Below are 21271 nucleotides of genomic sequence, written 5' to 3' on the forward strand. Positions count from 1 at the left end.
AGTAAAGACCCAGTCTACTCAATCTATCATCATAAGGTAACCCCCTCATCTCCGGAATCAGCCTAATGAATCGTCTCTGTACCCCCTCCAAAGCCAGTATATCCTTCCTTAAGTAAGGTGACCAAAACTGCACGCAGTACTCCAGGTGCGGCCTTACCAATACCCTATACAGTTGCAGCAGGACCTCCCTGCTTTTGTACTCCATCCCTCTCGCAATGAAGGCCAACATTCCATTCGCCTTCCTGATTACCTGCTGCACCTGCAAACTAATCTTTTGGGATTCATGCACAAGGACCCCCAGGTCCCTCTGCACCTCAGCATGTTGTCATTTCTCCCCATTCAAATAATATTCCCTTTTACTGTTTTTTTTTTCCAAGGTGGATGACCTCACACTTTCCGACATTGTTTTCCATCTGCCAAACCTTAGCCCATTCGCTTAACCTATCTAAATCTCTTTGCAGCCTCTGTGTCCTCTACACAACCTGCTTTCCCACTAATCTTTGTGTCATCTGCAAATTTTATTCCCCTAACTCTGTCCTCTCTTCCAGGTCATCTATGTATATTGTAAACAGTTGTGGTTCCCTGTGGCACACCACTAACCACCGATTTCCAACCCGAAAAGGACCCATTTATCCCGACTCTCTGCTTTCTGTTTGCCAGCCAATTCTCTATCCATGCTAATACATTTCCTCTGACTCCGCGTACCTCTATCTTCTGCAGTAACCTTTTGTGTGGCACCTTATCGAATGCCTTTTGGAAATCTAAATACACCACATCCATCGGTACACCTCTATCCACCATGCTCGTTATATCCTCAAAGCATTCCAGTAAATTAGTTAAACATGATTTCCCCTTCATGAATCCATGCTGCGTCTGCTTGATTGCACTTTTCCTATCTAGATGTCCCACTATTTCTTCCTTAATGATAGTTTCAAGCATTTGCCCCACAACAGATGTTAAACTAACCGGCCTATAGTTACCTGCCTTTTGTCTGCTTTTTTTAAACAGAGGCATTACATTAGCTGCTTTCCAATCCACTGGTACCTCCCCAGAGTCCAGAGAATTTTGGTAGATTATATCGAATGCATCTGCTATAACTTCCGCCATCTCTTTTAATACCCTGGGATGCATTTCATCAGGACCAACTTTCCCGTAACACTCCTGTGAAGCACCTTGGGAGGTTTCACAAAGTTCAAGGCTATATAAATACAGGGTGTTGCTGTTGTACAAATCTTTAGACTAACTTCCCCCTGCCATTGTGTTGTGACCTCGCATTGCAACATAGAAATTTACAGCGCAGAAGGAGGCCATTTCGGCCGATCGTGTCCGCGCCGGCCGACAAAGAGCCGCACGGCCCTCGGTCAGCAGCCCTGAAGGTTACATATAAACCTATAGATTTGTGCATGAAACACAAAAGGTTAGTATGCAGGTACAGCAAGTGATCAGGAAGGCCAATGGAATCTTGGCCTTTATTGCAAAAGGGATGGAGTATAAAAGCAGGGAAGTCTTGCTACAGTTATACAGGGTATTGGTGAGGCCACACCTGGAATACTGCGTGCAGTTTTGGTTTCCATATTTACGAAAGGATATACTTGCTTTGGAGGCAGTTCAGAGAAGGTTCACTCGGTTGATGCCAGGGATGAAGGGGTTGACTTATGAGGAAAGGTTGAGGAGGTTGGGCCTCTACTCATTGGAATTCAGAAGAATGAGAGGTGATCTTATCTAAACGTGTAAGATTATGAGGGGGCTTGACAAGGTGGATGCAGAGAGGATGTTTCCACTGATGGGGGAGGCTAGAACTAGGGGGCATAATATTAGAATAAGGGGCCGCCCATTTAAAAATGAGATGAGGAGAAATTTCTTCTGAGGGGTTGTGAATCTGTGGAATTAGCTGCCTCAGAGAGCTGTGGAAGCTGGGTCATTAAATAAATTTAAGACAGAAATAGACAGTTTTTAAACGATAAGGGGTTATGGGGAGTGGGGCAGGGAAGTGGACCCGAGTCCATGATCGGATCAGCCATAATAGTATTAAATGGCGGAGCAAGCTCGAGGGGCCGTATGGCCTACTCCTGCTAATTCTTATGTTCTTGTGTTCTATGAACAATGGATTTGTCTGTCTGTATCAAAAATATCAGTATTTGCAGCTATAATAGGCGCCTTGTGAATTCTGATCAGTTGCAAGAAGCCACCGGCTATGTCGTACTGTGAATACAACTCGGAGCAGGAGTCGGCCATTCAGCCCCTCGAGCCCGCTCTGCCATTCAATGAGGTCATGGCCGATCTGTGTGACCTGACTCCACATCCCCGCCTTTGGCCCATATCCCTTAATACATTTTGGTGAACAAAAATCTTATCGATCGATGGACCAATTCAGGATTAACAATTGACCCGAGCATCAATTGCCGTTTGCGGAATAGAGTTCCAAATTTCTACCACACTGTTGTGTGTGGAAGTGTTTGCGAATTTCACTCCTGAAAGGTCTGGCTCTAAATGTTTTTAGGATGAATGGATGAGTGTAGTTGTGCTCGGGTCTGTTTGAGCTTCAGGCCTTATCGCCCTGGTGTAAATCTGTCCAATTGCGAATGAGTCATCATAGGCAGTCCCTCAGAATCGAGGAAGTCTTGCTGCCACTCTTAGCATGAGTCCTTAGGTGACTGAACCGCCCAATACGAGAACCGCAGTCCCTGCCGCAGGTGGGACAGACAGTGGTTGAGGGAAAGGGAGGGTGGGACTGGTTTGCCGCACGCTCCTTCCGCTGCCTGCGCTTGCTTTCTGCGCGCTCTCGGCGACGAGACTCGAGGTGCTCAGCGCCCTCCCGGATGCACTTCCTCCACTTAAGGCGGTCTTTGGCCAGGGACTCCCAGGAGTCAGTGGGACTGGGAATGCACAGCCGAGGGGTCAGCTGTAAACCCACTCGTGGTCTGTCGCAAGACTGTGCGGAGCTCGCAATAGGGGTTCCGATGAAATAAAGAAAACGAGTAATACTCGGGCAGTGAAGAGGAAAACTTAACCCATTGCATTTTTCCAGGGCTGTACGTAGAATGATACAACAGTGAAGGAAGCCATTCGGCCCATCGTGCCTGTGCCGGCTCTTAATGAAAGAGCGATCCAGTTAGTCGCACTCTCCCCGCTCTTTCCCCACAGCCCTGCTAATTTTACCCCTTCGGGTATTCCCCGTTTGAAAGTTACTATTGAATCTGCTTCCACCGCCCTTTCAGGCAGTGCGTTGCAGATCATAACAACCCTGAAATCCCGGTTTCTCCTTCTCGCGGGCGTTCGACTGGATTCTAGAAAAAAGATGCGCACCTACCTGTTCCTGCGGTGCCCACGCGAGTTCCCGGTGTTGAGGCCTCCACTGACGGTGCGTCGCAGCGCGTGCACATCGGGACGTGCGCAGACCGGGAGCTGCAGTCACATGGCTCTGGGCAGCCAATCGGGTAAAGTATGTTCTCATTCATAATAATGCGAACTCCGTAAGTTGGAGTTCCCATTAATGTGAATGAGAAACTCCCCGAAACACAGAACTTTAATAAAAAATAGAAAAAATACACCACATATTTAACATTAATTTAAATAAAAAATTTTAATTAGTATTATTTTTGAAAAATTCCGATTTTTTTTTTAAAGTATTTTAATTATGCTTTAAAATAAATTTAACGTAGTGAGCAGGGTTTTTTAAAATAGTATTTTTTACATTTTATTTTATTATATTTTAAGTGTGTTTTAAAACTTTTACGCCTGTAACAGTCGGCTATGTATTCGCTTTTATCAGACGCGAGAGTTTTGAGGCCATTTGCCGGGCAAGATATGGGTACATCCCGCAATCTTGCCCGTGCAAATGTCCTCGCTCCCGGGATGTGGAGGATCTATCGAGCTCCAGCTTGATGGATCGGAAAAGCCGGTTTTCAGCGCATGCGCGTTGTGCACCGAAAACCGGCTTTTCCCGATGCCTTCCCGGGTCCCCACGCACCCCTCATTTCTGGGCCACTAACTCACTAGGTGTATGTGTATATTTATTAATTCTTCGCGTCGCCTCTTGTTCTTTTACCAAACACCCTAAATCTGTGTCCTCTGATTACCGACCCTTCAGCCACTGGAAGCGGTTTCTTGGTGATATTGTGATCATTACGCAACAGAAAGTTAATGGTGTTAAAATCAGCTGCCGAAAATTCGAGTTGACCTATTTTCAAAGTTGAGGTAAAGATTGAAACCCTTCAGGCTGCACGTATTTTCTTGGGTAAAAGGCTATAAATATTTAAATAATTTAGTCATCAGTTGGTTTTGTTCTACTGTTGAATCACAGAATGGTACAGCACAGAAAGAGGCCATTCGGCCCATCGTGCCTGTGCCGGCTCTCGGCAAGAGCGACTCCATTAGTCCCACTCCCCCTGCTCTTTCCCCATATCCCTGCACATTTCCCTCCTTTGATTTGTGCAGTTCCCTTTTCAAGGCTCCTATTGAATCTGCCTCTGCCTCCCCCACCCAATCAGGCAGTGCATTCCAAAACCTAACCACTCACTGCGTAAAAACATTTTCCCTCATGTCGCCGTTGGTTCTTTTGCCAATCGTCATAAACCTGCGCCCTTTGGTTATCGACCCTTCCGCCATTGGCAACAATTTCTGTTTATTAGCTGGAGCGCCGGGCTCTGGAACATGGTGGGCCGCCCTGACCTGTGTGAACACCACCGCAGGTCGGGGCTATAAATACAACTGGACCCCCGGGCCCTGGAACATCGCAGGCGAAGGTGCGGCGAATGAGGGTACAGGGCCCAGAAGAGGCGAGGGCCCGGGGGCAGCACGGGCCCAGCCCACACTGCGATATGTGCGCGCACTGGGTCCGTGCAGCAGAGCTGGTCTCCAGTCGTCCTGGTTAACCCTTGCCACTGGACCAAGACCTCGCTCTGTCAAGCCCGTGTGGTGGCTGGTGTGCAATGGCCACCCCACGTTAAAAAAATCCACGCACAGGCATCTTCCACCCTTCAACTGGAGTTCAGGACTGGAACATCGAGTCCTTCACTGAAACATCTGTGAACTCTCGTGTAAGCAAGTCATCCTCGTTCGAGGGACTGCCTATGATGATGATGATGATGATGATTTATTCTCTCTCAACCCCTCATGATTTTGAACACCTCGATTAAATCTCCTCTTGGTCTTCTCTGTTCCAAGGAGAACAACCCCAGCTTCTCCAGTCCATCCATGTAACTGAAGTCCCTCATCCCGGGAACCATTCTGGTAAATCTCCTCTGCACCCTCCCCACAAAGTTTGACCTAAAGTTTGGCCGAGAATTGAAGGGATTTGGTAGTGACACTCGCTGTGTATAATCCAGCTGTTGTGTGCAGAGATTGTTTGCTAGTTCAATGACACAACCCGAATGTTATTCACATGGCTCACGACCAAAAAGCCATTGTTGGAAACCGGTAAATATTTAAAATCTTGATTGAGCAACTTTATGGTGCTCATAAACTTCCGATGACTCTTTATATCTGCAGTTTCAAAAAAAAGCGTTCCTATTTTTAGCCTGCCTCAGTTGTACGTTAATTAGCAATCAAAAGCCTAAGAGGCATGGTTGCTTAAAATTCTCCAACTGTGTAATGAAGGCACTGCGCATGTTAGACTCTTGCGATGATATGATACAGCTGCAAGCTGCTTTGACTTTTTCCAGTGTTTAAAAGTACCACATTATTGAGTTGTCAGAGATGAGGAGGCCAAACAAAATCTGCAAAGGGATATAGACAGGCTAAGTGGGCAAAGATTTGGCAGATGGAGTATAATGTGGGAAAATGTGAGATTATCCACTTTGGCAGAAATAATACAAAAGCAAATTATAATTTAAATGGAGAAAAATTGCAAAGTGCTGCAATACAGAGGGACCTGGGGTTACTTGTGCATGAAACACAAAAGGTTAGTATGCAGGTACAGCAAGTGATCAGGAAGGCCAATGGAATGTTGGCCTTTATTGCAAGGGGGGAAAGAGTATAAAAGCAGGGAAGTCCTGCTACAACTGTACAGGGTATTGGTGAGGCCACACCTGGAGTACTGCGTACAGTTTTGGTCTCCGTATTTAAGGAAGGATATACTTGCATTGGAGGCTGTTCAGAGAAGGTCTGCCATGTGGGACCATATCAAAAGCTTTGCTGAAATCCATTTACATTACATCATACGCACTGCCCTCATCGCCCCTCCTGGTTACCTCCTCTCAAAATTCAGTCAAGTTAGTCAGACACTGTTAGTTAGTCATTTCATTGACAAATCCATGCTGACTGTCCTTGATTAATCCATGTCTTTCCAAATGAAGATTTATCCTGTCCCTCAGGATTTTTTCCAATAATTTTCCCACCACTGAGGTTAGGCTGACTGGCCTGTAATTACTCGGTCTATCCCTTTCTCCCTTTTTAAACAAAAGTACAACATTAGCAGTTCTCTGACATATACAAACCTGTATGAAAGTTACTGAGACAAACACTTCGATAGCCAGGGGATTTGAGTATAAGAGCAGGGAGGTCTTACTACAGTTGGAGAGGGCCTTGGTGAGGCCTCACCTGGAATATTGTGTTCAGTTTTGGTCTCCTAATCTGAGGAAAGACATTCTTGCTATTGAGGGAATGCAGCGAAGGTTCACCAGACTGATTCCCGGGATGGCAGGACTGACATATGAGGAGAGATTGGATCGACTGGGCCTGTATTCACTGGAGTTTAGAAGGATGAGAGGGGATCTCATAGAAACATATAAAATTCTGACAGGACTGGACAGGTTAGATGCAGGAAGAATGTTCCCGATGTTGGGGAAGTCCAGAACCAGGGGTCACAGTCTAAGGATAAGGGGTAAGCCATTTAGGACCAAGATGAGCAGAAACTTCTTTAGAGAGTTGTTAACCTGTGGAATTCTCTACCGCAGAGAGTTGTTGATGCCAGTTCGTTGGAGCTAGATGTGACCCTTACAGCTAAAGGGATCAAGGGGTATGGAGAGAAAGCAGGAAAGGAGTGCTGAGGTGAATGATCAACCATGATCTTATTGAATGGTGGTGCAGGCTCAAAGGGCTGAATGGCCTACTCCTGCACCTATTTTCTATGTTTCTATGTAATTGAAAATGTCAAGATTTAGATTGATGGATTTTTGTTGGGTAAGGGTATTAAGGGTTACAGAGCCAAGGTGGGTAGATGGAGTTGAGATACAGATCAGCCATGATCGTATTGAGTGGCGGAGCAGGCTCGATGGGCCGTATGGCCTACTCCTGCTCCTATTTCTTATGTTCACTTGCTGGCTGTAGATCTCAGGAATTCAGGTGAACAGCAGGGTGGAGAATGGGACACCTGGCTGAATTGCCGAATACGGTCTGCCCATTCCATAGAAGCTTGGTCCTGGAACAGCGGAGGACAAAAAAAGTTGCCTGTTATAATGTACGCACCTGTGAACATGCTGTCAGATTTGTAGAGCTATAGCATCACCCCCGGCAACCAAATTTTAATTTGAACTAAGTTTCCTTTAAAGTTTTATTCAGAAATGTGTGGGTTCTAGTGCCCTTACCAAAAGGGGGCACTTGATTTAAAGTCGTGCTCAAAATAGTTGTAGCGCTTTTGGATTGTGAGTGGCTTAGCCAGTCACGTGATGTTCACAAGACTCAATAAAACCCCAGCCAGTTGGGTCTAGGTCATCCACGATGAGGCATGCAGTTGTGAGCCTAGTGGATGAACTAGTAATGTGTAGTGTGATTGTTAAACCTTTGTTAATAAACCAACTAGTTCTTACTGAAACATATAAGATAATGAGGGGGCTCGACAAGGTGGATGCAGAGAGGATATTTCCACTGATAGGGGAAACTAAAACTAGGGGACATAGTCTTGGAATAAGGGGCCACCCATTTAAAACTGAGATGAGGAGGAATTTCTTCTCTCAGAAGGTTGTAAATCTGTGGAATTCTCTGCCCCCAGAGAGCTGTGGAGGCTGGGTCATTGAATATATTTAAGGCGGAGATAGACAGATTTTTGAGCGATAAGGGGTTATGGGGAGCGCGGGCAGGGAAGTGGAGCTGAGTCCATGATCAGATCAGCCATCATAGGCAGTCAATCGGAATCGAGAAAGACTTGCTTCCACTCTAAAAATGAGTTCTTGGGTGCCGACAGTCCAATATGAGAACCACAGTCTCTGTCACAGGTGGGACAGACAGTGGTTGAGGGAAAGGGTGAGTGGGACTGGTTTGCCGCAGGCTCCTTCCGCTGCCTGCGCTTGCTTTCTGCATGCTCTCGGCGACGAGACTCGAGGTGCTCTTATTGAATGGCGGAGCAGGCTCGAGGGACCTTATGGGCCTACTCCTGCTCCTATTTCTTATGTTCTTATGTTAATAGCGATGTGTTGCTATGAATTCTTAAGCAAAGAACCCATGAAGCAAATACATTACACTCGTTATCTGTGGTAAGCAAATGTATATTTAGCACAATTGAAATCTGCTAATTCTACGGGTTTTTTTTTCTCTCTCTTTTCCCCTGTTCCATCTTTTGTACAGAGCTGGAAGTCTAGCAGCGTTGCTGTGCCTCAGAATATTCCCGACATCGTGTTTCCACAGCGTCAGCCAGAGAGCCAGGGTCAGCTGAAGAGGCTGAAGAGGGACTGGGTCATCCCGCCAATCAATGTGCCTGAAAACTCTCGAGGCCCCTTCCCGCAGGAGTTGGTCAGGGTGAGTGACGTCAGGCCCGAGCTGCGGCAGTTGTGTGGGTTTTCACCTGGGCGTGGAGACGAGAGTTTGCTGAGACCGTGGGGCAGAACTTCTGACGTCCCTGTCCCCGTGCAGGGGTGCGTACAGATCTCCGGGAAGGCGTCGGGAAAGCTGGTTTGCAGCGCGCAACGCGCTGAAAACCGGCTTTTCCCGATCGGTCGAGCTTGGAGCTCGACCGATCCTCCGCATCTTGTGAGCGGGGGCACTTGTAACGTGGAAGTTTCGGCTGTTGGCCCATATCTTTCCCGGCAAATGGCCTCGAAACTCCTTGCTCCTGAAAAAGTAGGCGCATAGCCGACTGTAACAGGCGTAAGAGTTTAAAATCATGATTAAAATTAAAATTTTCAAAACGTATTTCTGTTCAAACCCTGCCCACTCAGATAATGTTATTTTAAACCCTAACCCTAACTTTTTTTTTTAAATCGGCGATTTTTTTCTTTCTTTAAGAAACATGTGTAACAACTTTAATTTCTATTAGTTTATTGTGTGAGGTGTTTTTTTTTAAAATGTTTTATGTATATTTTGAGAGTTTTGGGCTTTTTCTCATTCATTGTCATAGGAGCTTCATAACTTACGAAACTCCTATTCCAATGAATGAGAAAATACCTAGCTGTGATTGGGTGTCCAGGCCCACGTGACTCCTGCGCACGTCCCGACGTACACGCGATGCGCGTCGCAGGGAGAGGAGGCCGGTGGATCGGGAGTTCCAGCGGGCCCAGCAGCTTCAGGTAAGTGCTCATTTTATTGATTTGCCCGTGGGAAGCCCTCCTCGGAATTTCTGCCCCCATGTTTACAGAGCTGTACTTGGGGGGGGGGGGGGGCCATAAAATTCTGGATGACCTTCAGCACTCCTGCTGGTTCAAGATGAGTCATTAAATTAAAGCCTGGTAACATTCATGGCTTTAATATAAAATAAAAAAATAAAAAACCCACGCAATCCCTTCAGGCAGAAGGGATTTATTAACCTGCGTTCTGTTGCACACTCTAGCTCATAACCACCCCATGTAGGTATTGTTGCTATAGTAACTCGGGTCTTTTTATTGGTGTCAGCTGTGGCTCAGTGGGTCGCACCCTCGCCTCTGAGGCAGAAGATTGTGGGTTCAAGTCCCACTCCATAGCCTCGAACACACAATCTAGACAGACACTCCCAGTGCAGTGCTGAGGGAGCGCCGCACTGTCGGAGGGGCAGTGCTGAGGGAGCGCCGCACTGTCGGAGGGGCAGTGCTGAGGGAGCGCCGCGCTGTCGGAGGGGCAGTGCTGAGGGAGCGCCGCGCTGTCGGAGGGGCAGTGCTGAGGGAGCGCCGCACTGTCGGAGGGGCAGTGCTGAGGGAGCGGCGCGCTGTCGGAGGGGCAGTGCTGAGGGAGCGCCGCGCTGACGGAGGGGCAGTGCTGAGGGAGCGCCGCGCTGTCGGAGGGGCAGTGCTGAGGGAGCGCCGCGCTGTCGGAGGGGCAGTGCTGAGGGAACGCCGCGCTGTCGGAGGGGGCAGTACTGAGGGAGCGCCGCACTGTCGGAGGGGCAGTACTGAGGGTGTGCCGCGCTGTCGGAGGGGCAGTACTGAGGGTGTGCTGCGCTGTCGGAGGGGCAGTGCTGAGGGAGCGCCGCACTGTCGGAGGGGCAGTGCTGAGGGAGTGCTGCACTGTCGGAGGGGCAGTACTGAGGGAGCGCCGCACTGTCGGAGGGGATGTCTTTCGGCTCAGACATTAAACCGGATACCAGAAATGCGAGGGGAAACCTATCGGAAACAGGATGAACAGGCTGGGTCTCTTTTCTCTTGAAAAGAGAAGGCTGAGGGGTGACCTAATAGAGGTCTTTGCAATGATGAAAGGTTTTGATCGAGTGAATACAGAGAATGTTTCCACTTGTGGGGAAGAGCATAACTAGAGGTCATCAATATAAGATCGTCACCCAGAAATCCAATGGGGAATTCAGGAGAAACATCTTTACCCAGAGAGCGGTGAGAATGTGGAACTCGCTGCCACAGGGAGTGGTTGAGGCGAATAGTATCGATGCATTTAAGGGGAGACTGGACAAGCATATGGGGGAGAAGGGAATAGAGGGTTATGCTGATAGATTGAGATGAGGAAAGACGGGAGGAGGCTCGAGTGGGGCATAAACGCCGGCATGGACTGGTTGGGCCGAATGGCCCGTTTCTGTGCCGTATATCTGATGTAAACCGAGGCGCCGTCTGCTCTCAGGTGATCATAAAAGAACCTTGCGGCCACTATTTCGAAGAAGAGCAGGGGAATTCGCTCTGGTGAAAATTGGCTGCCGTGTTTCCTACATTACATCAGTGACTGCATTTCAAAAGTACTTCATTGGCTGTAACACGAGTTGGGATGCCTGATGGTATGATAGACGCTATATAAGAACATAAGAAATAGGAGCAGAAGTAGGCCATATGGCCCCTCGAGCCTGCTCCGCCATTTAATACGATCATGGCTGATCTGATCATGGACTCGGGTCCACTTCCCTGTCCGCTTCCTTGTTCCCTTATCAGTTAAGAAACTGTCCCTCTCTGTCTTAAATTTATTCAATGTCCCAGCTTCCACAGCTCTCTGGGGCAGAGAATTCCACAGATTTACAACCCTCTGAGAAGAAATTCCTCCTCATCTCAGTTTTAAATGGGCGGCCCCTTATTCTAAGATTATGTCCCCTAGTTCTAGTCTCCCCCATCAGTGGAAACATCCTCTCTGCATCCACCTTGTCAAGCCCCCTCATAATCTGATACGTTTCGATAAGGTCACCTCTCATTCTTCTGAATTCCAATGAGTAGACTGTGTGCTGTAGCCGTTCTATGAATTGAACTAATATCTCCTAAAATATTTTTTTCGCTCTCTGGGCATGCAGATCCGATCTGATCGTGACAAAAACCGTTCGTTGCGCTACAGTGTGACGGGGCCGGGCGCTGATCAACCTCCGACTGGGATCTTTAGCATCAGTTCAATCTCTGGGGAGCTCGCCGTGACCAAGCCTTTGGATCGAGAACAGATCGCTTCATACCATGTAAGTTTTCTGGACTCTTGAGTTAAGATCTGAACACCCAGGGGTTTTCCTGAGAGTAGATGTGGGAGAAAGTATATCGGGCTGGATTTTCGGCTGTGCTTATTTCGGAGGCGGTACAGTTTGCGCCTCAGTCTGCCATCTTCGTCACTTGGGCCCTGAGTGTGGGGCGGAGGGCTGAGGGAGGCGTTGCCCACCTCTCTCGGGGCACTAGGCCGGCTGAGCATGGGTAACTCCCGAGCTGGAGAGCCGGCCTGGGAGCGCTGTAAGGGGGAGGCTGGAGGCCTGAAAAAAAAAAACCCCACCCGAAACATTCCCAATAAATAACTCAACGCCCCAACATAAATCGCAAAAAAATGTAATTTAAAAAGAAACAACCGCACTTGCCTGAGCTGGACGTTACTTGGCTCACTGCGGCCGCTGTAACTCGAAACCGCCCGCTATCACAGGCCGTCCCAGCAGGGGGCGCGCTACGGATCGGGCGGGATGTATTAATCGAGCCGGTGTCACCACCAGGGGGCGTTGCACGCCGGCTCGCGCCTCCCGGGCGGTAACACTCCGTGGCCCCCGCCGAAACCGGCCCCGAATGGGCCGCAGGAACATGGTCGCCGGCCTGGAACTGCCCATTGCTGCCCCTCCGGGGGCGCTAACCGGCAAAAGACCAAAAATCCGGCCCATCACCATCATCACAGGCAGTCCCTTGGAATCGAGGAAGACTTGCTTCCACTCTAAAGGTGAGTTCTCAGGTGGCTAAACAGACCAATACGGGAATTACAGTCTCTGTCACAGGTGGGACAGACAGTGGTTGAGGGAAAGGGTGGGTGGGACTGGTTTGCCGCACGCTCCTTCCGCTGCCTGCGCTTGCTTTCTGCATGCTCTCGGCGACGAGACTCGAGGTGCTCAGCGCCCTCCCGGATGCTCTTCCTCCACTTAGGGCGGTCTTTGGCCAGGGACTCCCAGGTGTCGGTGGGGTTCCAGTGGAAGGAGACGGGTCAGTACCCAGAGCGCACAGATTTCAAATAATCGGCGAAAGAACCCGAGGGGGAGATGACGAGCGACGGTTCTGCGCAGCAAGTTGTGATCTGGAATTCAACAGTAATTTTCAAAAGGGAATTGGGTAAATACTTGAAGAGAAATGCATTTGCCGGGCTGTGGGGAAAGAGCAGGGGGGGGGGGGGGGAGTGGGACTAATCGGATCGCTCTTTCAAAGAGCCGGCACAGGCAGGATGGGCCGAATGGCTGCCTCCTGTGCTTTGATTTTAATCTCTGTCAGAGCAACTTTGAAATGACCCTACTCAAAATAACACCCATGGCTGCTAAGGGCCTTGTTACATTGTTACGTCGAGGGAGCAGCGTGCGGTGGTCCGGCCCGGAAATCGGCGTGGTTCCTGCCTGCCAGACCATCATCGGAGGGAGCAGCATGTGGCGGGATACGATTGCAGTGCGGGCAGGCACAGCAGGAGGGGCGAAGGAGCGGCAAGAGGGAAGTGATCGGGGCCCAGGAGAGGCGTGAGTTTGGGGCCCAGGAGAGGCGAGGGCCCAGGGGCAGCACGGGCCCAGTCCACACTGCGATACGTGCGCGCACTAGGTCCGTGCAGCAGAGCAGGTCCCCGATCGTCCTGGTTAACCCTCGCCACTGGACCAAGACCTCGCTCTGTCAAGCCCGTGTGGTGGCTGGTGTGCAACGGTCACCCCACGTTAAAAAAAATCCACGCACAGGCATCTTCCACCCTTCAACATGGAGTTCAGGATCTGGAATATTAGGTCCTTCATTGAAACACCTGTGAACTCATCCCTTTTTGGCGTGGAAGCAAGTCATCCTCGATACGAGGGACTGCATATGATGATGATGTTACATTCACTGTGCAGTACGGTCTCTCACACTGAGAAATCATTCCGCAAAGTTTTTGATTTCTTGACACCAAAGTTTTTTTTTGCAATGCCAAAAGTTATTCGACTTAATAACAAATGTTCATACCACATTATTTAACGTTGGAAAATATTGTTTTGAAGCATAGAAAGGATACGGGGGGGAAAAGGGGCATGCAATATTTTTACCACAAGTAATGACATTTGGGGCCCAGCATTTGAAAGTATTGTTAGCTTTGAGGTTTTGCGTTGCGCGCACTCAAATAGCGTATTGACGTGATTATTGTCTTGCAGTTACGAGCTCACGCGGTGGACTTGAATGGAAATCAGGTGGAGAATCCGATTGACATCGTTATCAACGTCATCGATATGAACGATAACCGACCCGAATTTCTGCATCCGGTTTGGAATGGCTCTGTCCCAGAAGGATCAAAGCCAGGTAACATTGCTCGGATCCACAATTGTGCGAAGACACTTCTTTATCATAGACAGTCCCTCGGAATCGAGGCAGACTTTCCTCCACTCTCTTTAATAAAAAAAAATGAGTCCTTAGGTGGCTGAACAGTCCAATACGAGAGCCCTGTCACAGATGAGACAGACAGTGGTTGAAGGAAAGGGTGGGTGGGACTGGTTTGCCGCACGCTCCTTCCGCTGCCTGCGCTTGGTTCCTGCACGCTCTCGGCGACGAGACTCGAGGTGCTCAGCGCCCTCCCGGATGCACTTCCTCCACTTCGGGCGGTCTTTGGCCAGGGACTCCCAGGTGTCGGTGGGGATGTTGCACTTTATCAGGGAGGCTTTGAGGGTGTCCCTGTAACGTTTCCGCTGCCCACCTTTGGCTCATTTGCCGTGAAGGAGTTCTGAGTAAAGCGCTTGCTTGCAAGACACTAAACAGTCAAGTAATGCTCGGACTTGTAAATGGAGTGGCAGTAATTGGAATGTTGTCATTTTATTTCTCTGGTTTGTAACTCGTAAATCAGAGACTCGTAGAAGTTTTCGCATGGAAGGAGGAAGGAGACCATTTCGGCCCAGCGTGTCTGCGCCGGCCGACCAAGAGCTACCCAGCCTAATCCCACTTTCCAGCTCTCGGTCCGTAGCCCTGCAGGTTACGGCACTTCAGGTGCACATCCAAGTACTTTTTAAATGTGGTGAGGATTTCTGCCTCTACCACCCTTTCAGGCCGTGAATTCCAGACCCCCACCACCCTCAGGGTGAAGAAATTTCCCCTCAAATCCCCTCTAAACCTCCTACCAATTATTTTAAATCCATGCCCCCCTGGTTGTTGACCCCTCTGCTAAGGGAAACCGGTCCTTCCTATCCACTCTATCTAGGCCCCTCATAATTTTATACACCTCAATTAAATCTCCCCTCAGCCTCCCCTGTTCCAAAGAAAACAACCCCAGCCTATCCAATCTCTCCTCGTAACTAAAGTTCTCCAGTCCAAGCAACATCCTCGTAAATCTCCTCTCAACCCTCTCCAGTGCAATCACACACTTCCTGTAATACGGTGACTAGAACTGCACGCAGTACTCCAGCTGTGGCCTAACTAGTGTTTTATCATCATCATAGGCAGTCTAACTAATGTTTTATACAGTTCAAGCATAACCTCCCTGCTCTTGTATTCTATGCCTCGGCCAATAAAGGCAAGTATATTCCGTATGTCTTCTTAACCACCTTATCCACCTGGCCTGCTACCTTCAGGAATCTGTGGACATGGACTCCAACTTTATGAAGGAGAAATACGGATGGACCACAATGGCATTTTCTCCCCTTTCACCTCGAGGACTTAAGTGTGAATTAATTTTTCCGCCTGTGAAACTAGTCTTGGGATTTCCCAGATTCTCGGACAGTGCCCTATCGAGTTGTCTATTTTAGAGATACCTGTACCTGACGTTACTTTGTAAAGCAAATGGGTAATAGTATTATTACATCTGAGGTGTTCTGTTTCTTTTGCTTGTCGTGAAACATAGGATTATTTTTACGAAGCGTCGAGAATTCAGGACCGAGGCCATTCCGGATTCCGGGCTTTCGATCGTCTTTCTGACGTCACGGATCCGGAAACACCTGAGCCCAGGTTCGGGTATTTCCAGATTTTGGAACGTCAAAAAGTAGGGAGTGGGGCGGGGTAGGGGGGGTGGGGCGGGGTAGGGGGGGTGGGGCAGGGTAGGGGGGGTGGGGCGGGGTAGGGGGGGTGGGCGGAGGGGAGGGGTCCCCACCGATGAACTGGTCGAGCCGCCGGTTCTTTCGATGAGGTCGTCGAGTGGGGCCCCTTCGCGGAGGTGGTGTTCGGGCGGGCCGGCGAAGAGGCCCCGAGGTAAGGGCAGCGCCGACGGGCGGGGTGAGGTGAGGTGAGGTGAGGGGCGGTGAGGCGAGGCCCCAGGATTTGGCGGGTCTGGATTTTCGACGCTGCAGCTGTAATAAGCTTGAAGATTTCTGTTGCAAAAGCAAAATTCTGCAGCTGCTGGAAATCTGAAATAAAAACAGACAATGCTGGACATCTCAGCGGGTCAGGCAGCGTCTGTGGAGAGAGAAACAGAGTTAACGTTTCGGGTCGATGACCCTTCGTCAGAACTGGAGAAAGTTAGAGATGCAACAGATTTATTTCCTCCCTTTCCCTGCTTAAAAATGTACATCGCTAACTCGCTGCACCCCCTTCCAAGGCCAAGAGACCCTTCCTGTGGTGCAGCGCCCATAACTGAATCCTTAGGGGTGGCAGAGTGAGACACCCTCTGGGACTGGGCGTGGATCGAAGCCAGAAACTAGAGGTGAAAGAGATGTATGCTACCCCCATGGTATCCCCAACAGCTGTAGTGGTAGAGACACCACTTGGGTCTGCCAACAAAGGTGTAGATTCATAGGCCGAGGGCCCAGGGCCCAGGGGCAGCACGGGCCCAGCCCACACTGTGCGATATGTGTGCGCACTGGGTCCGTGCAGCAGAGCTGGTCTCCAGTCGTCCTGGTTCACCTTTGCCACTGGACCAAGACCTCGCTCTGTCAAGCCCGTGTGGTGGCTGGTGTGCAACGGTCACCCCACGTTAAAAATATCCACGCACAGGCATCTTCCACCCTTCAACATGTAGTTCAGGATCTGGAATATTATGTCCTTCATTGATACACTTGTGAACTCATCCTTACTCGGCGTGGAAGCAAGTCATCCTCGATATGAGGGACCGCCTATGATGATGATGAGATTCATAAGAAAACGGTGGATTGAGAATTCCAAGTCTCGTTAAGGAATGTATACTCGTCATAAAATTTTTTTTTAAAACTTCCATTTATACAGCGACGTTCAGAACCTCAGGATGTCCCAAAGCGCTTTACAGGAAATGAAGCACTTTTGGAGTGTAGTCACTCTTGTAATGTGGGAAACGCAGCAGCCAATTTGCGCACAGCAAGCTCCCACAGACAGCAATGTCATAATGACCAGATAATCTGTTTCAGTGATGTTGATTGAGGGATAAGTATTGGCCCCAGGACACCAGGGATAACTCCCCTGCTTTTCCTGTAAGTAGTGCCACATGATCTTTTATGTCCACCTGAGAGAGCAGATGATGTCTCATCATTAACGTTTCATCCGAAAGACGGCACTTCCGACAGTGCGGCACTCCCTCAGCACTGCACCGCACTGCCAGCCTAGATTTATGGGCTCAAGTCTCTGGAGTGGGGCTTGAACCCACAACCTTCTGACTCAGAGGCGAGGGTGCTGCCCACTGAGCCACAGCTGATACATTGGTGAGGCCACACCTGGAATACTGCGTGCAGTTTTGGTTTCCATATTTACGAAAGGATATACTTGCTTTGGAGGCAGTTCAGAGAAGGTTCACTCGATTGATTCCGGGGATGAGGGGGTTGACTTATGAGGATAGGTTGAAGAGATGAGAAGGTTGACTTACGAGGATAGGTTGAGTAGGTTGGGCCTCTACTCATTAGAATTCAGAAGAATGAGAGGTGATCTTATTGAAATGTATAAGATTATGAGGGGGCTGGGCAAGGTGGATGCAGAGAGGATGTTTCCACTGATGGGGGAGACTAGAACTAGGGGGCATAATCTGAGAATAAGGGGCTGCCCATTTAAAACTGAGATGAGGAGGAATTTTTTTCTCTGAGGGTTGTAAATCTGTGGAATTTGCTGTCTGAGAGCTGTGGAAGCTGGGACATTGAATAAATTTAAGACAGAGATAGACAGTTTCTTTAACCATAAGGGAATTAAGGGGTTCTGGGGAGCGGGCAGTGAAGTGGAGCTGAGTCCATGATCAGATCAGCCATGATCGTATTAAATGGCGGAGCAGGCTCGAGGGGCCGAATGGCCGACTCGCCGACTCCTGCTCCTATTTCTAAGGATAGCTTTAGTCTCCATTTCATGTTGAAAAATGAATGTATTGGACAATAAGGATGTTTATACCGTATATTAGTAACATGTATCAAGTCAAGAGTCTTCAAGTAAACCCTGCTTTAAGTTTAACATAAACTGTTTACCGTATATTGGAGATTAATTTGTCCCGTTTTCCTCCCTAGGCACGTTTGTGATGACAGTAACTGCGGTTGATTCTGATGATCCCAAATCGTCCAACGGTGTATTGAGATACAAGATCCTTTCTCAAACGCCAAACAGCCCTTCTTCAAACATGTTTACCATCAATAATGAGACTGGAGATATAATCACTGTAGCAGCTGGCCTTGATCGAGAGGTACTGTACACATCACCAGCAAATGCACCTCCACCAGAAACGCTGGGCCAATAAATCCCAGCTGTCGGAGCTTCATGTTTCTGCTTTACATTGTCACTGACCTTTCATTAAAATCTTAATCAGCGGCGAGGCAACTTTATTCATTGGCTAGCTTGAGTCTAAACCACCTTCCCCTCCCTCCCCCCCCCCCAACCCCTCCAGAAAGACTATGCTTGGCCTATTCTTTTAAAATCGCTGGTTAGGCCTCAGAGTATTGTGACCAATTCTGGACCCAACACTTTCAAGAAAATAAGAATTAGGAGCAGGGGTAGGCCATTCGGCCACTCGAGCCTACACCGCCATTCAATGCGATCATGGCTGATCATCTATATCAACTGGAAGCTGTTCAGAGAAGGTTCACTCGGTTGATTCCGGAGATGAGGGGTTTGACTTATGAGGGAAGGTTGAGGAGGTTGGACCTCTACACATTGGAATTCAGAAGAATGAGAGGCGATCTTATCGAAATGTATCAGATTATGAGGGGGGCTTGACAAGGTGGATGCAGAGAGGATGTTTCCACTGATGGGGGAGACTAGAACTAGGGGGCATGATCTTAGAATAAAGGGCCGCCCATTTAAAACTGAGATGAGGAGGAATTTCTTCTCTCAGAGGGTTGTAAATCTGTGGAATTCGCTGCCTCAGAGAGCTGTGGAAGCTGGGTCATTGAGTAGATTTAAGACAGAGATCGACAGTTTCTTAACCGATAAGGGGTTATGGGGAGCAGGCGGGGAAGTGGAGCTGAGTCCATGATCGAATCAGCCATGATCGTATTAAATGGTGGAGCAGGCTCGAGGGGCCGAATGGCCGACTCCTGCTCCTATTTCTTATGTTCTAGTTTCATCCTTGTAAATCTTTTTTGTTGTGCCTTCTCCAGTACCTCTATATTTCTTTTTGCAATTCCGAGAACCTGAACTGTGCACAGTACTCCCCAAGTGCTGTCCGACCAAGGTTTGAGACAAGTTCAACATCACTTCTCTTGCCTTTTGAATTTTATTCCTCTAGAAATGAACCCCAGGAGTTGCTTTTTTTCCCCCCCGTAATGTACAAGTAGAAAAGGCCGGTGGGGCTGGTTCAGATTTCGATATCTGCAGGATGAATGAATGGTGTGGAGAGTGGGAGCTTATCACATTGTCTTTTGCTGTTACTGATTATTTTTGTCGGCGGGAAAGTGCGATAAATGTTTTAATTGAAAACTTGGTGGGGAGACGAAGGGGTGGTTTTGATTCACCTGAGTCTTTAAAATATTAATGCTTCAGCCTTTGGCACGAATCAGTTTCCTGCTCCTTCACTTCCCAACACATTATCCTTTCCTGCAGTAAGCCGGGTCTGTCCTGCTCAATCCTCGTGTTCTCTTTCTCTGTGTATGAAGGCAGCAAGCAAATCCAGTTTCCCTGGTGTATTGTAATCTGTGACAGGAGAGGCTGGTAATTCTTGCTGTTCGGCTGCTGAGCAGTGCTACAATACTTGAATTAATATAACACGGGTTTTGTTGTGTTCAAATCTGTACCGCTGTGTACAAATTTGCATTCAATCCTTCAAACGACCGAGCTGTGTCCACAATCCACCTTCTGCCCTCTCTCCAACCGCTCCAGTATTAATCCAGGGTCATTGAACATATTTACGGTGGAGATAAGTGGAGCGTGGGCTGGGAAGTGGAGTTGAGGCCAAGATCAGATCAGCCATGATCTTATTGATTGGCGGAGCAGGCTCGAGGGGCGTATGGCCTACTCCTGCTCCTATTTCTTATGTTATTGTGTTCTTATGTTAATCGTTGGTCACCAGCGTAATATCAACCAGTGGATGGTGAGAGTCTATTTCCTCTGGGGGGGGGGGGAAGGGACAGGAGTAGGCCACTTGGCCTTGTCGGATTTCAGACCTCACTGTTGCCCCTCCTCGCCGCCCGCCGATTCTCACGAGCCCTCTCTTCCCACCCCCCCCCACTGCCTTTTTTAACCGGTCACCTCGTCCCTCGCCGCCCAATGTCACCATCTTGGCCATCTCAAAAATTCTCGGGGCAGCCGGATTTGAGACGTTGTACCTGTATTCCATGCGCTCTATCAATAAATCATGGTACATCAAAAGTACAGACAAATACTGACCGAATGACAATGTAAACCAAACGACCAGCCACTCAACCTGCTGAAATTGGTTTATTGCTGCAATCAACTCTTGCCATGCATTTTATGGCTATAACACACAGGTGACCAAATTGACACATTAGAATATGGCTGAATGACTCTCGCACCTTCTAGCATCTTCTTTTCCGTGGGGACCTCCTCCGCTTCGATCTCCTGCCCAGTTTGCTACCCTTGCTGCTCAGAAAGCCGCATGAACTTTTAACCCGGCGCGTGTCATCTCTCTGACTGTGCAGAGAAGAGAGCGAGGTATTTGGGGAATATGGGCTTTTGGTTCTACCAGATATGGATCGGCTACAATCTAATTGCATGGGGGGTGGCGGGGGGGGGGGGGAGTGGAGGAGGAGGGGGAGGAGAGAAGGCTAGAAAGACAAGCTCAAGAAGCTAAATGGCCTCGTCCTGTTCTTACGATAAAGGCCAAGGCGATCTCGAGCAGCCATGGTAAACAGTACTCAAAGAAATAATTAATTGTCTGATGAAGGAACATAAAAGCAGTAACTGGGTACTTGTGTGAACCTGTTGTAACATTCCTGCTTGATGTATACAGTAGGCCTGATCTTTTTAATTGTCCACCGGAGGCAAATGGATACTCGGATCTTCGAGCACTTACTCCTTGCAGGTACAGCAAGCAATTAAGAAAGCAAATGGTATGTTGGCCTTTGTTACAAGAGGATTTGAGTATAAGAGTAAAGACGTCTTACTGCAATTATATCATCATCATAGGCAGTCCCTCGGAATCGAGGAAGACTTGCTTCCACTCCAAAAGTGAGTTCTCAGGTGACTGAACAGTCCAATACGGGAATTACAGTCTCTGTCACAGGTGGGACAGA

General features: G+C 48.7%; 1 protein-coding gene across 1 annotated transcript in view; it reads left to right on the forward strand.

The window, feature by feature from the left end:
* cdh2 (cadherin 2, type 1, N-cadherin (neuronal)) overlaps positions 1 to 21271 on the forward strand; it is a 312706-nt gene that overhangs the window by 207794 nt on the left and 83641 nt on the right. Inside the window, exons 5-8 of the mRNA XM_070888845.1 lie at positions 8503 to 8673; positions 11561 to 11716; positions 13877 to 14021; positions 18095 to 18267. Coding sequence (XP_070744946.1) covers positions 8503 to 8673; positions 11561 to 11716; positions 13877 to 14021; positions 18095 to 18267 — 645 coding nt within the window. The remainder of the gene's footprint in view (positions 1 to 8502; positions 8674 to 11560; positions 11717 to 13876; positions 14022 to 18094; positions 18268 to 21271) is intronic.

Source organism: Pristiophorus japonicus, chromosome 1 (assembly GCF_044704955.1).
Source record: "Pristiophorus japonicus isolate sPriJap1 chromosome 1, sPriJap1.hap1, whole genome shotgun sequence".
Taxonomy (NCBI): domain Eukaryota; kingdom Metazoa; phylum Chordata; class Chondrichthyes; family Pristiophoridae; genus Pristiophorus; species Pristiophorus japonicus.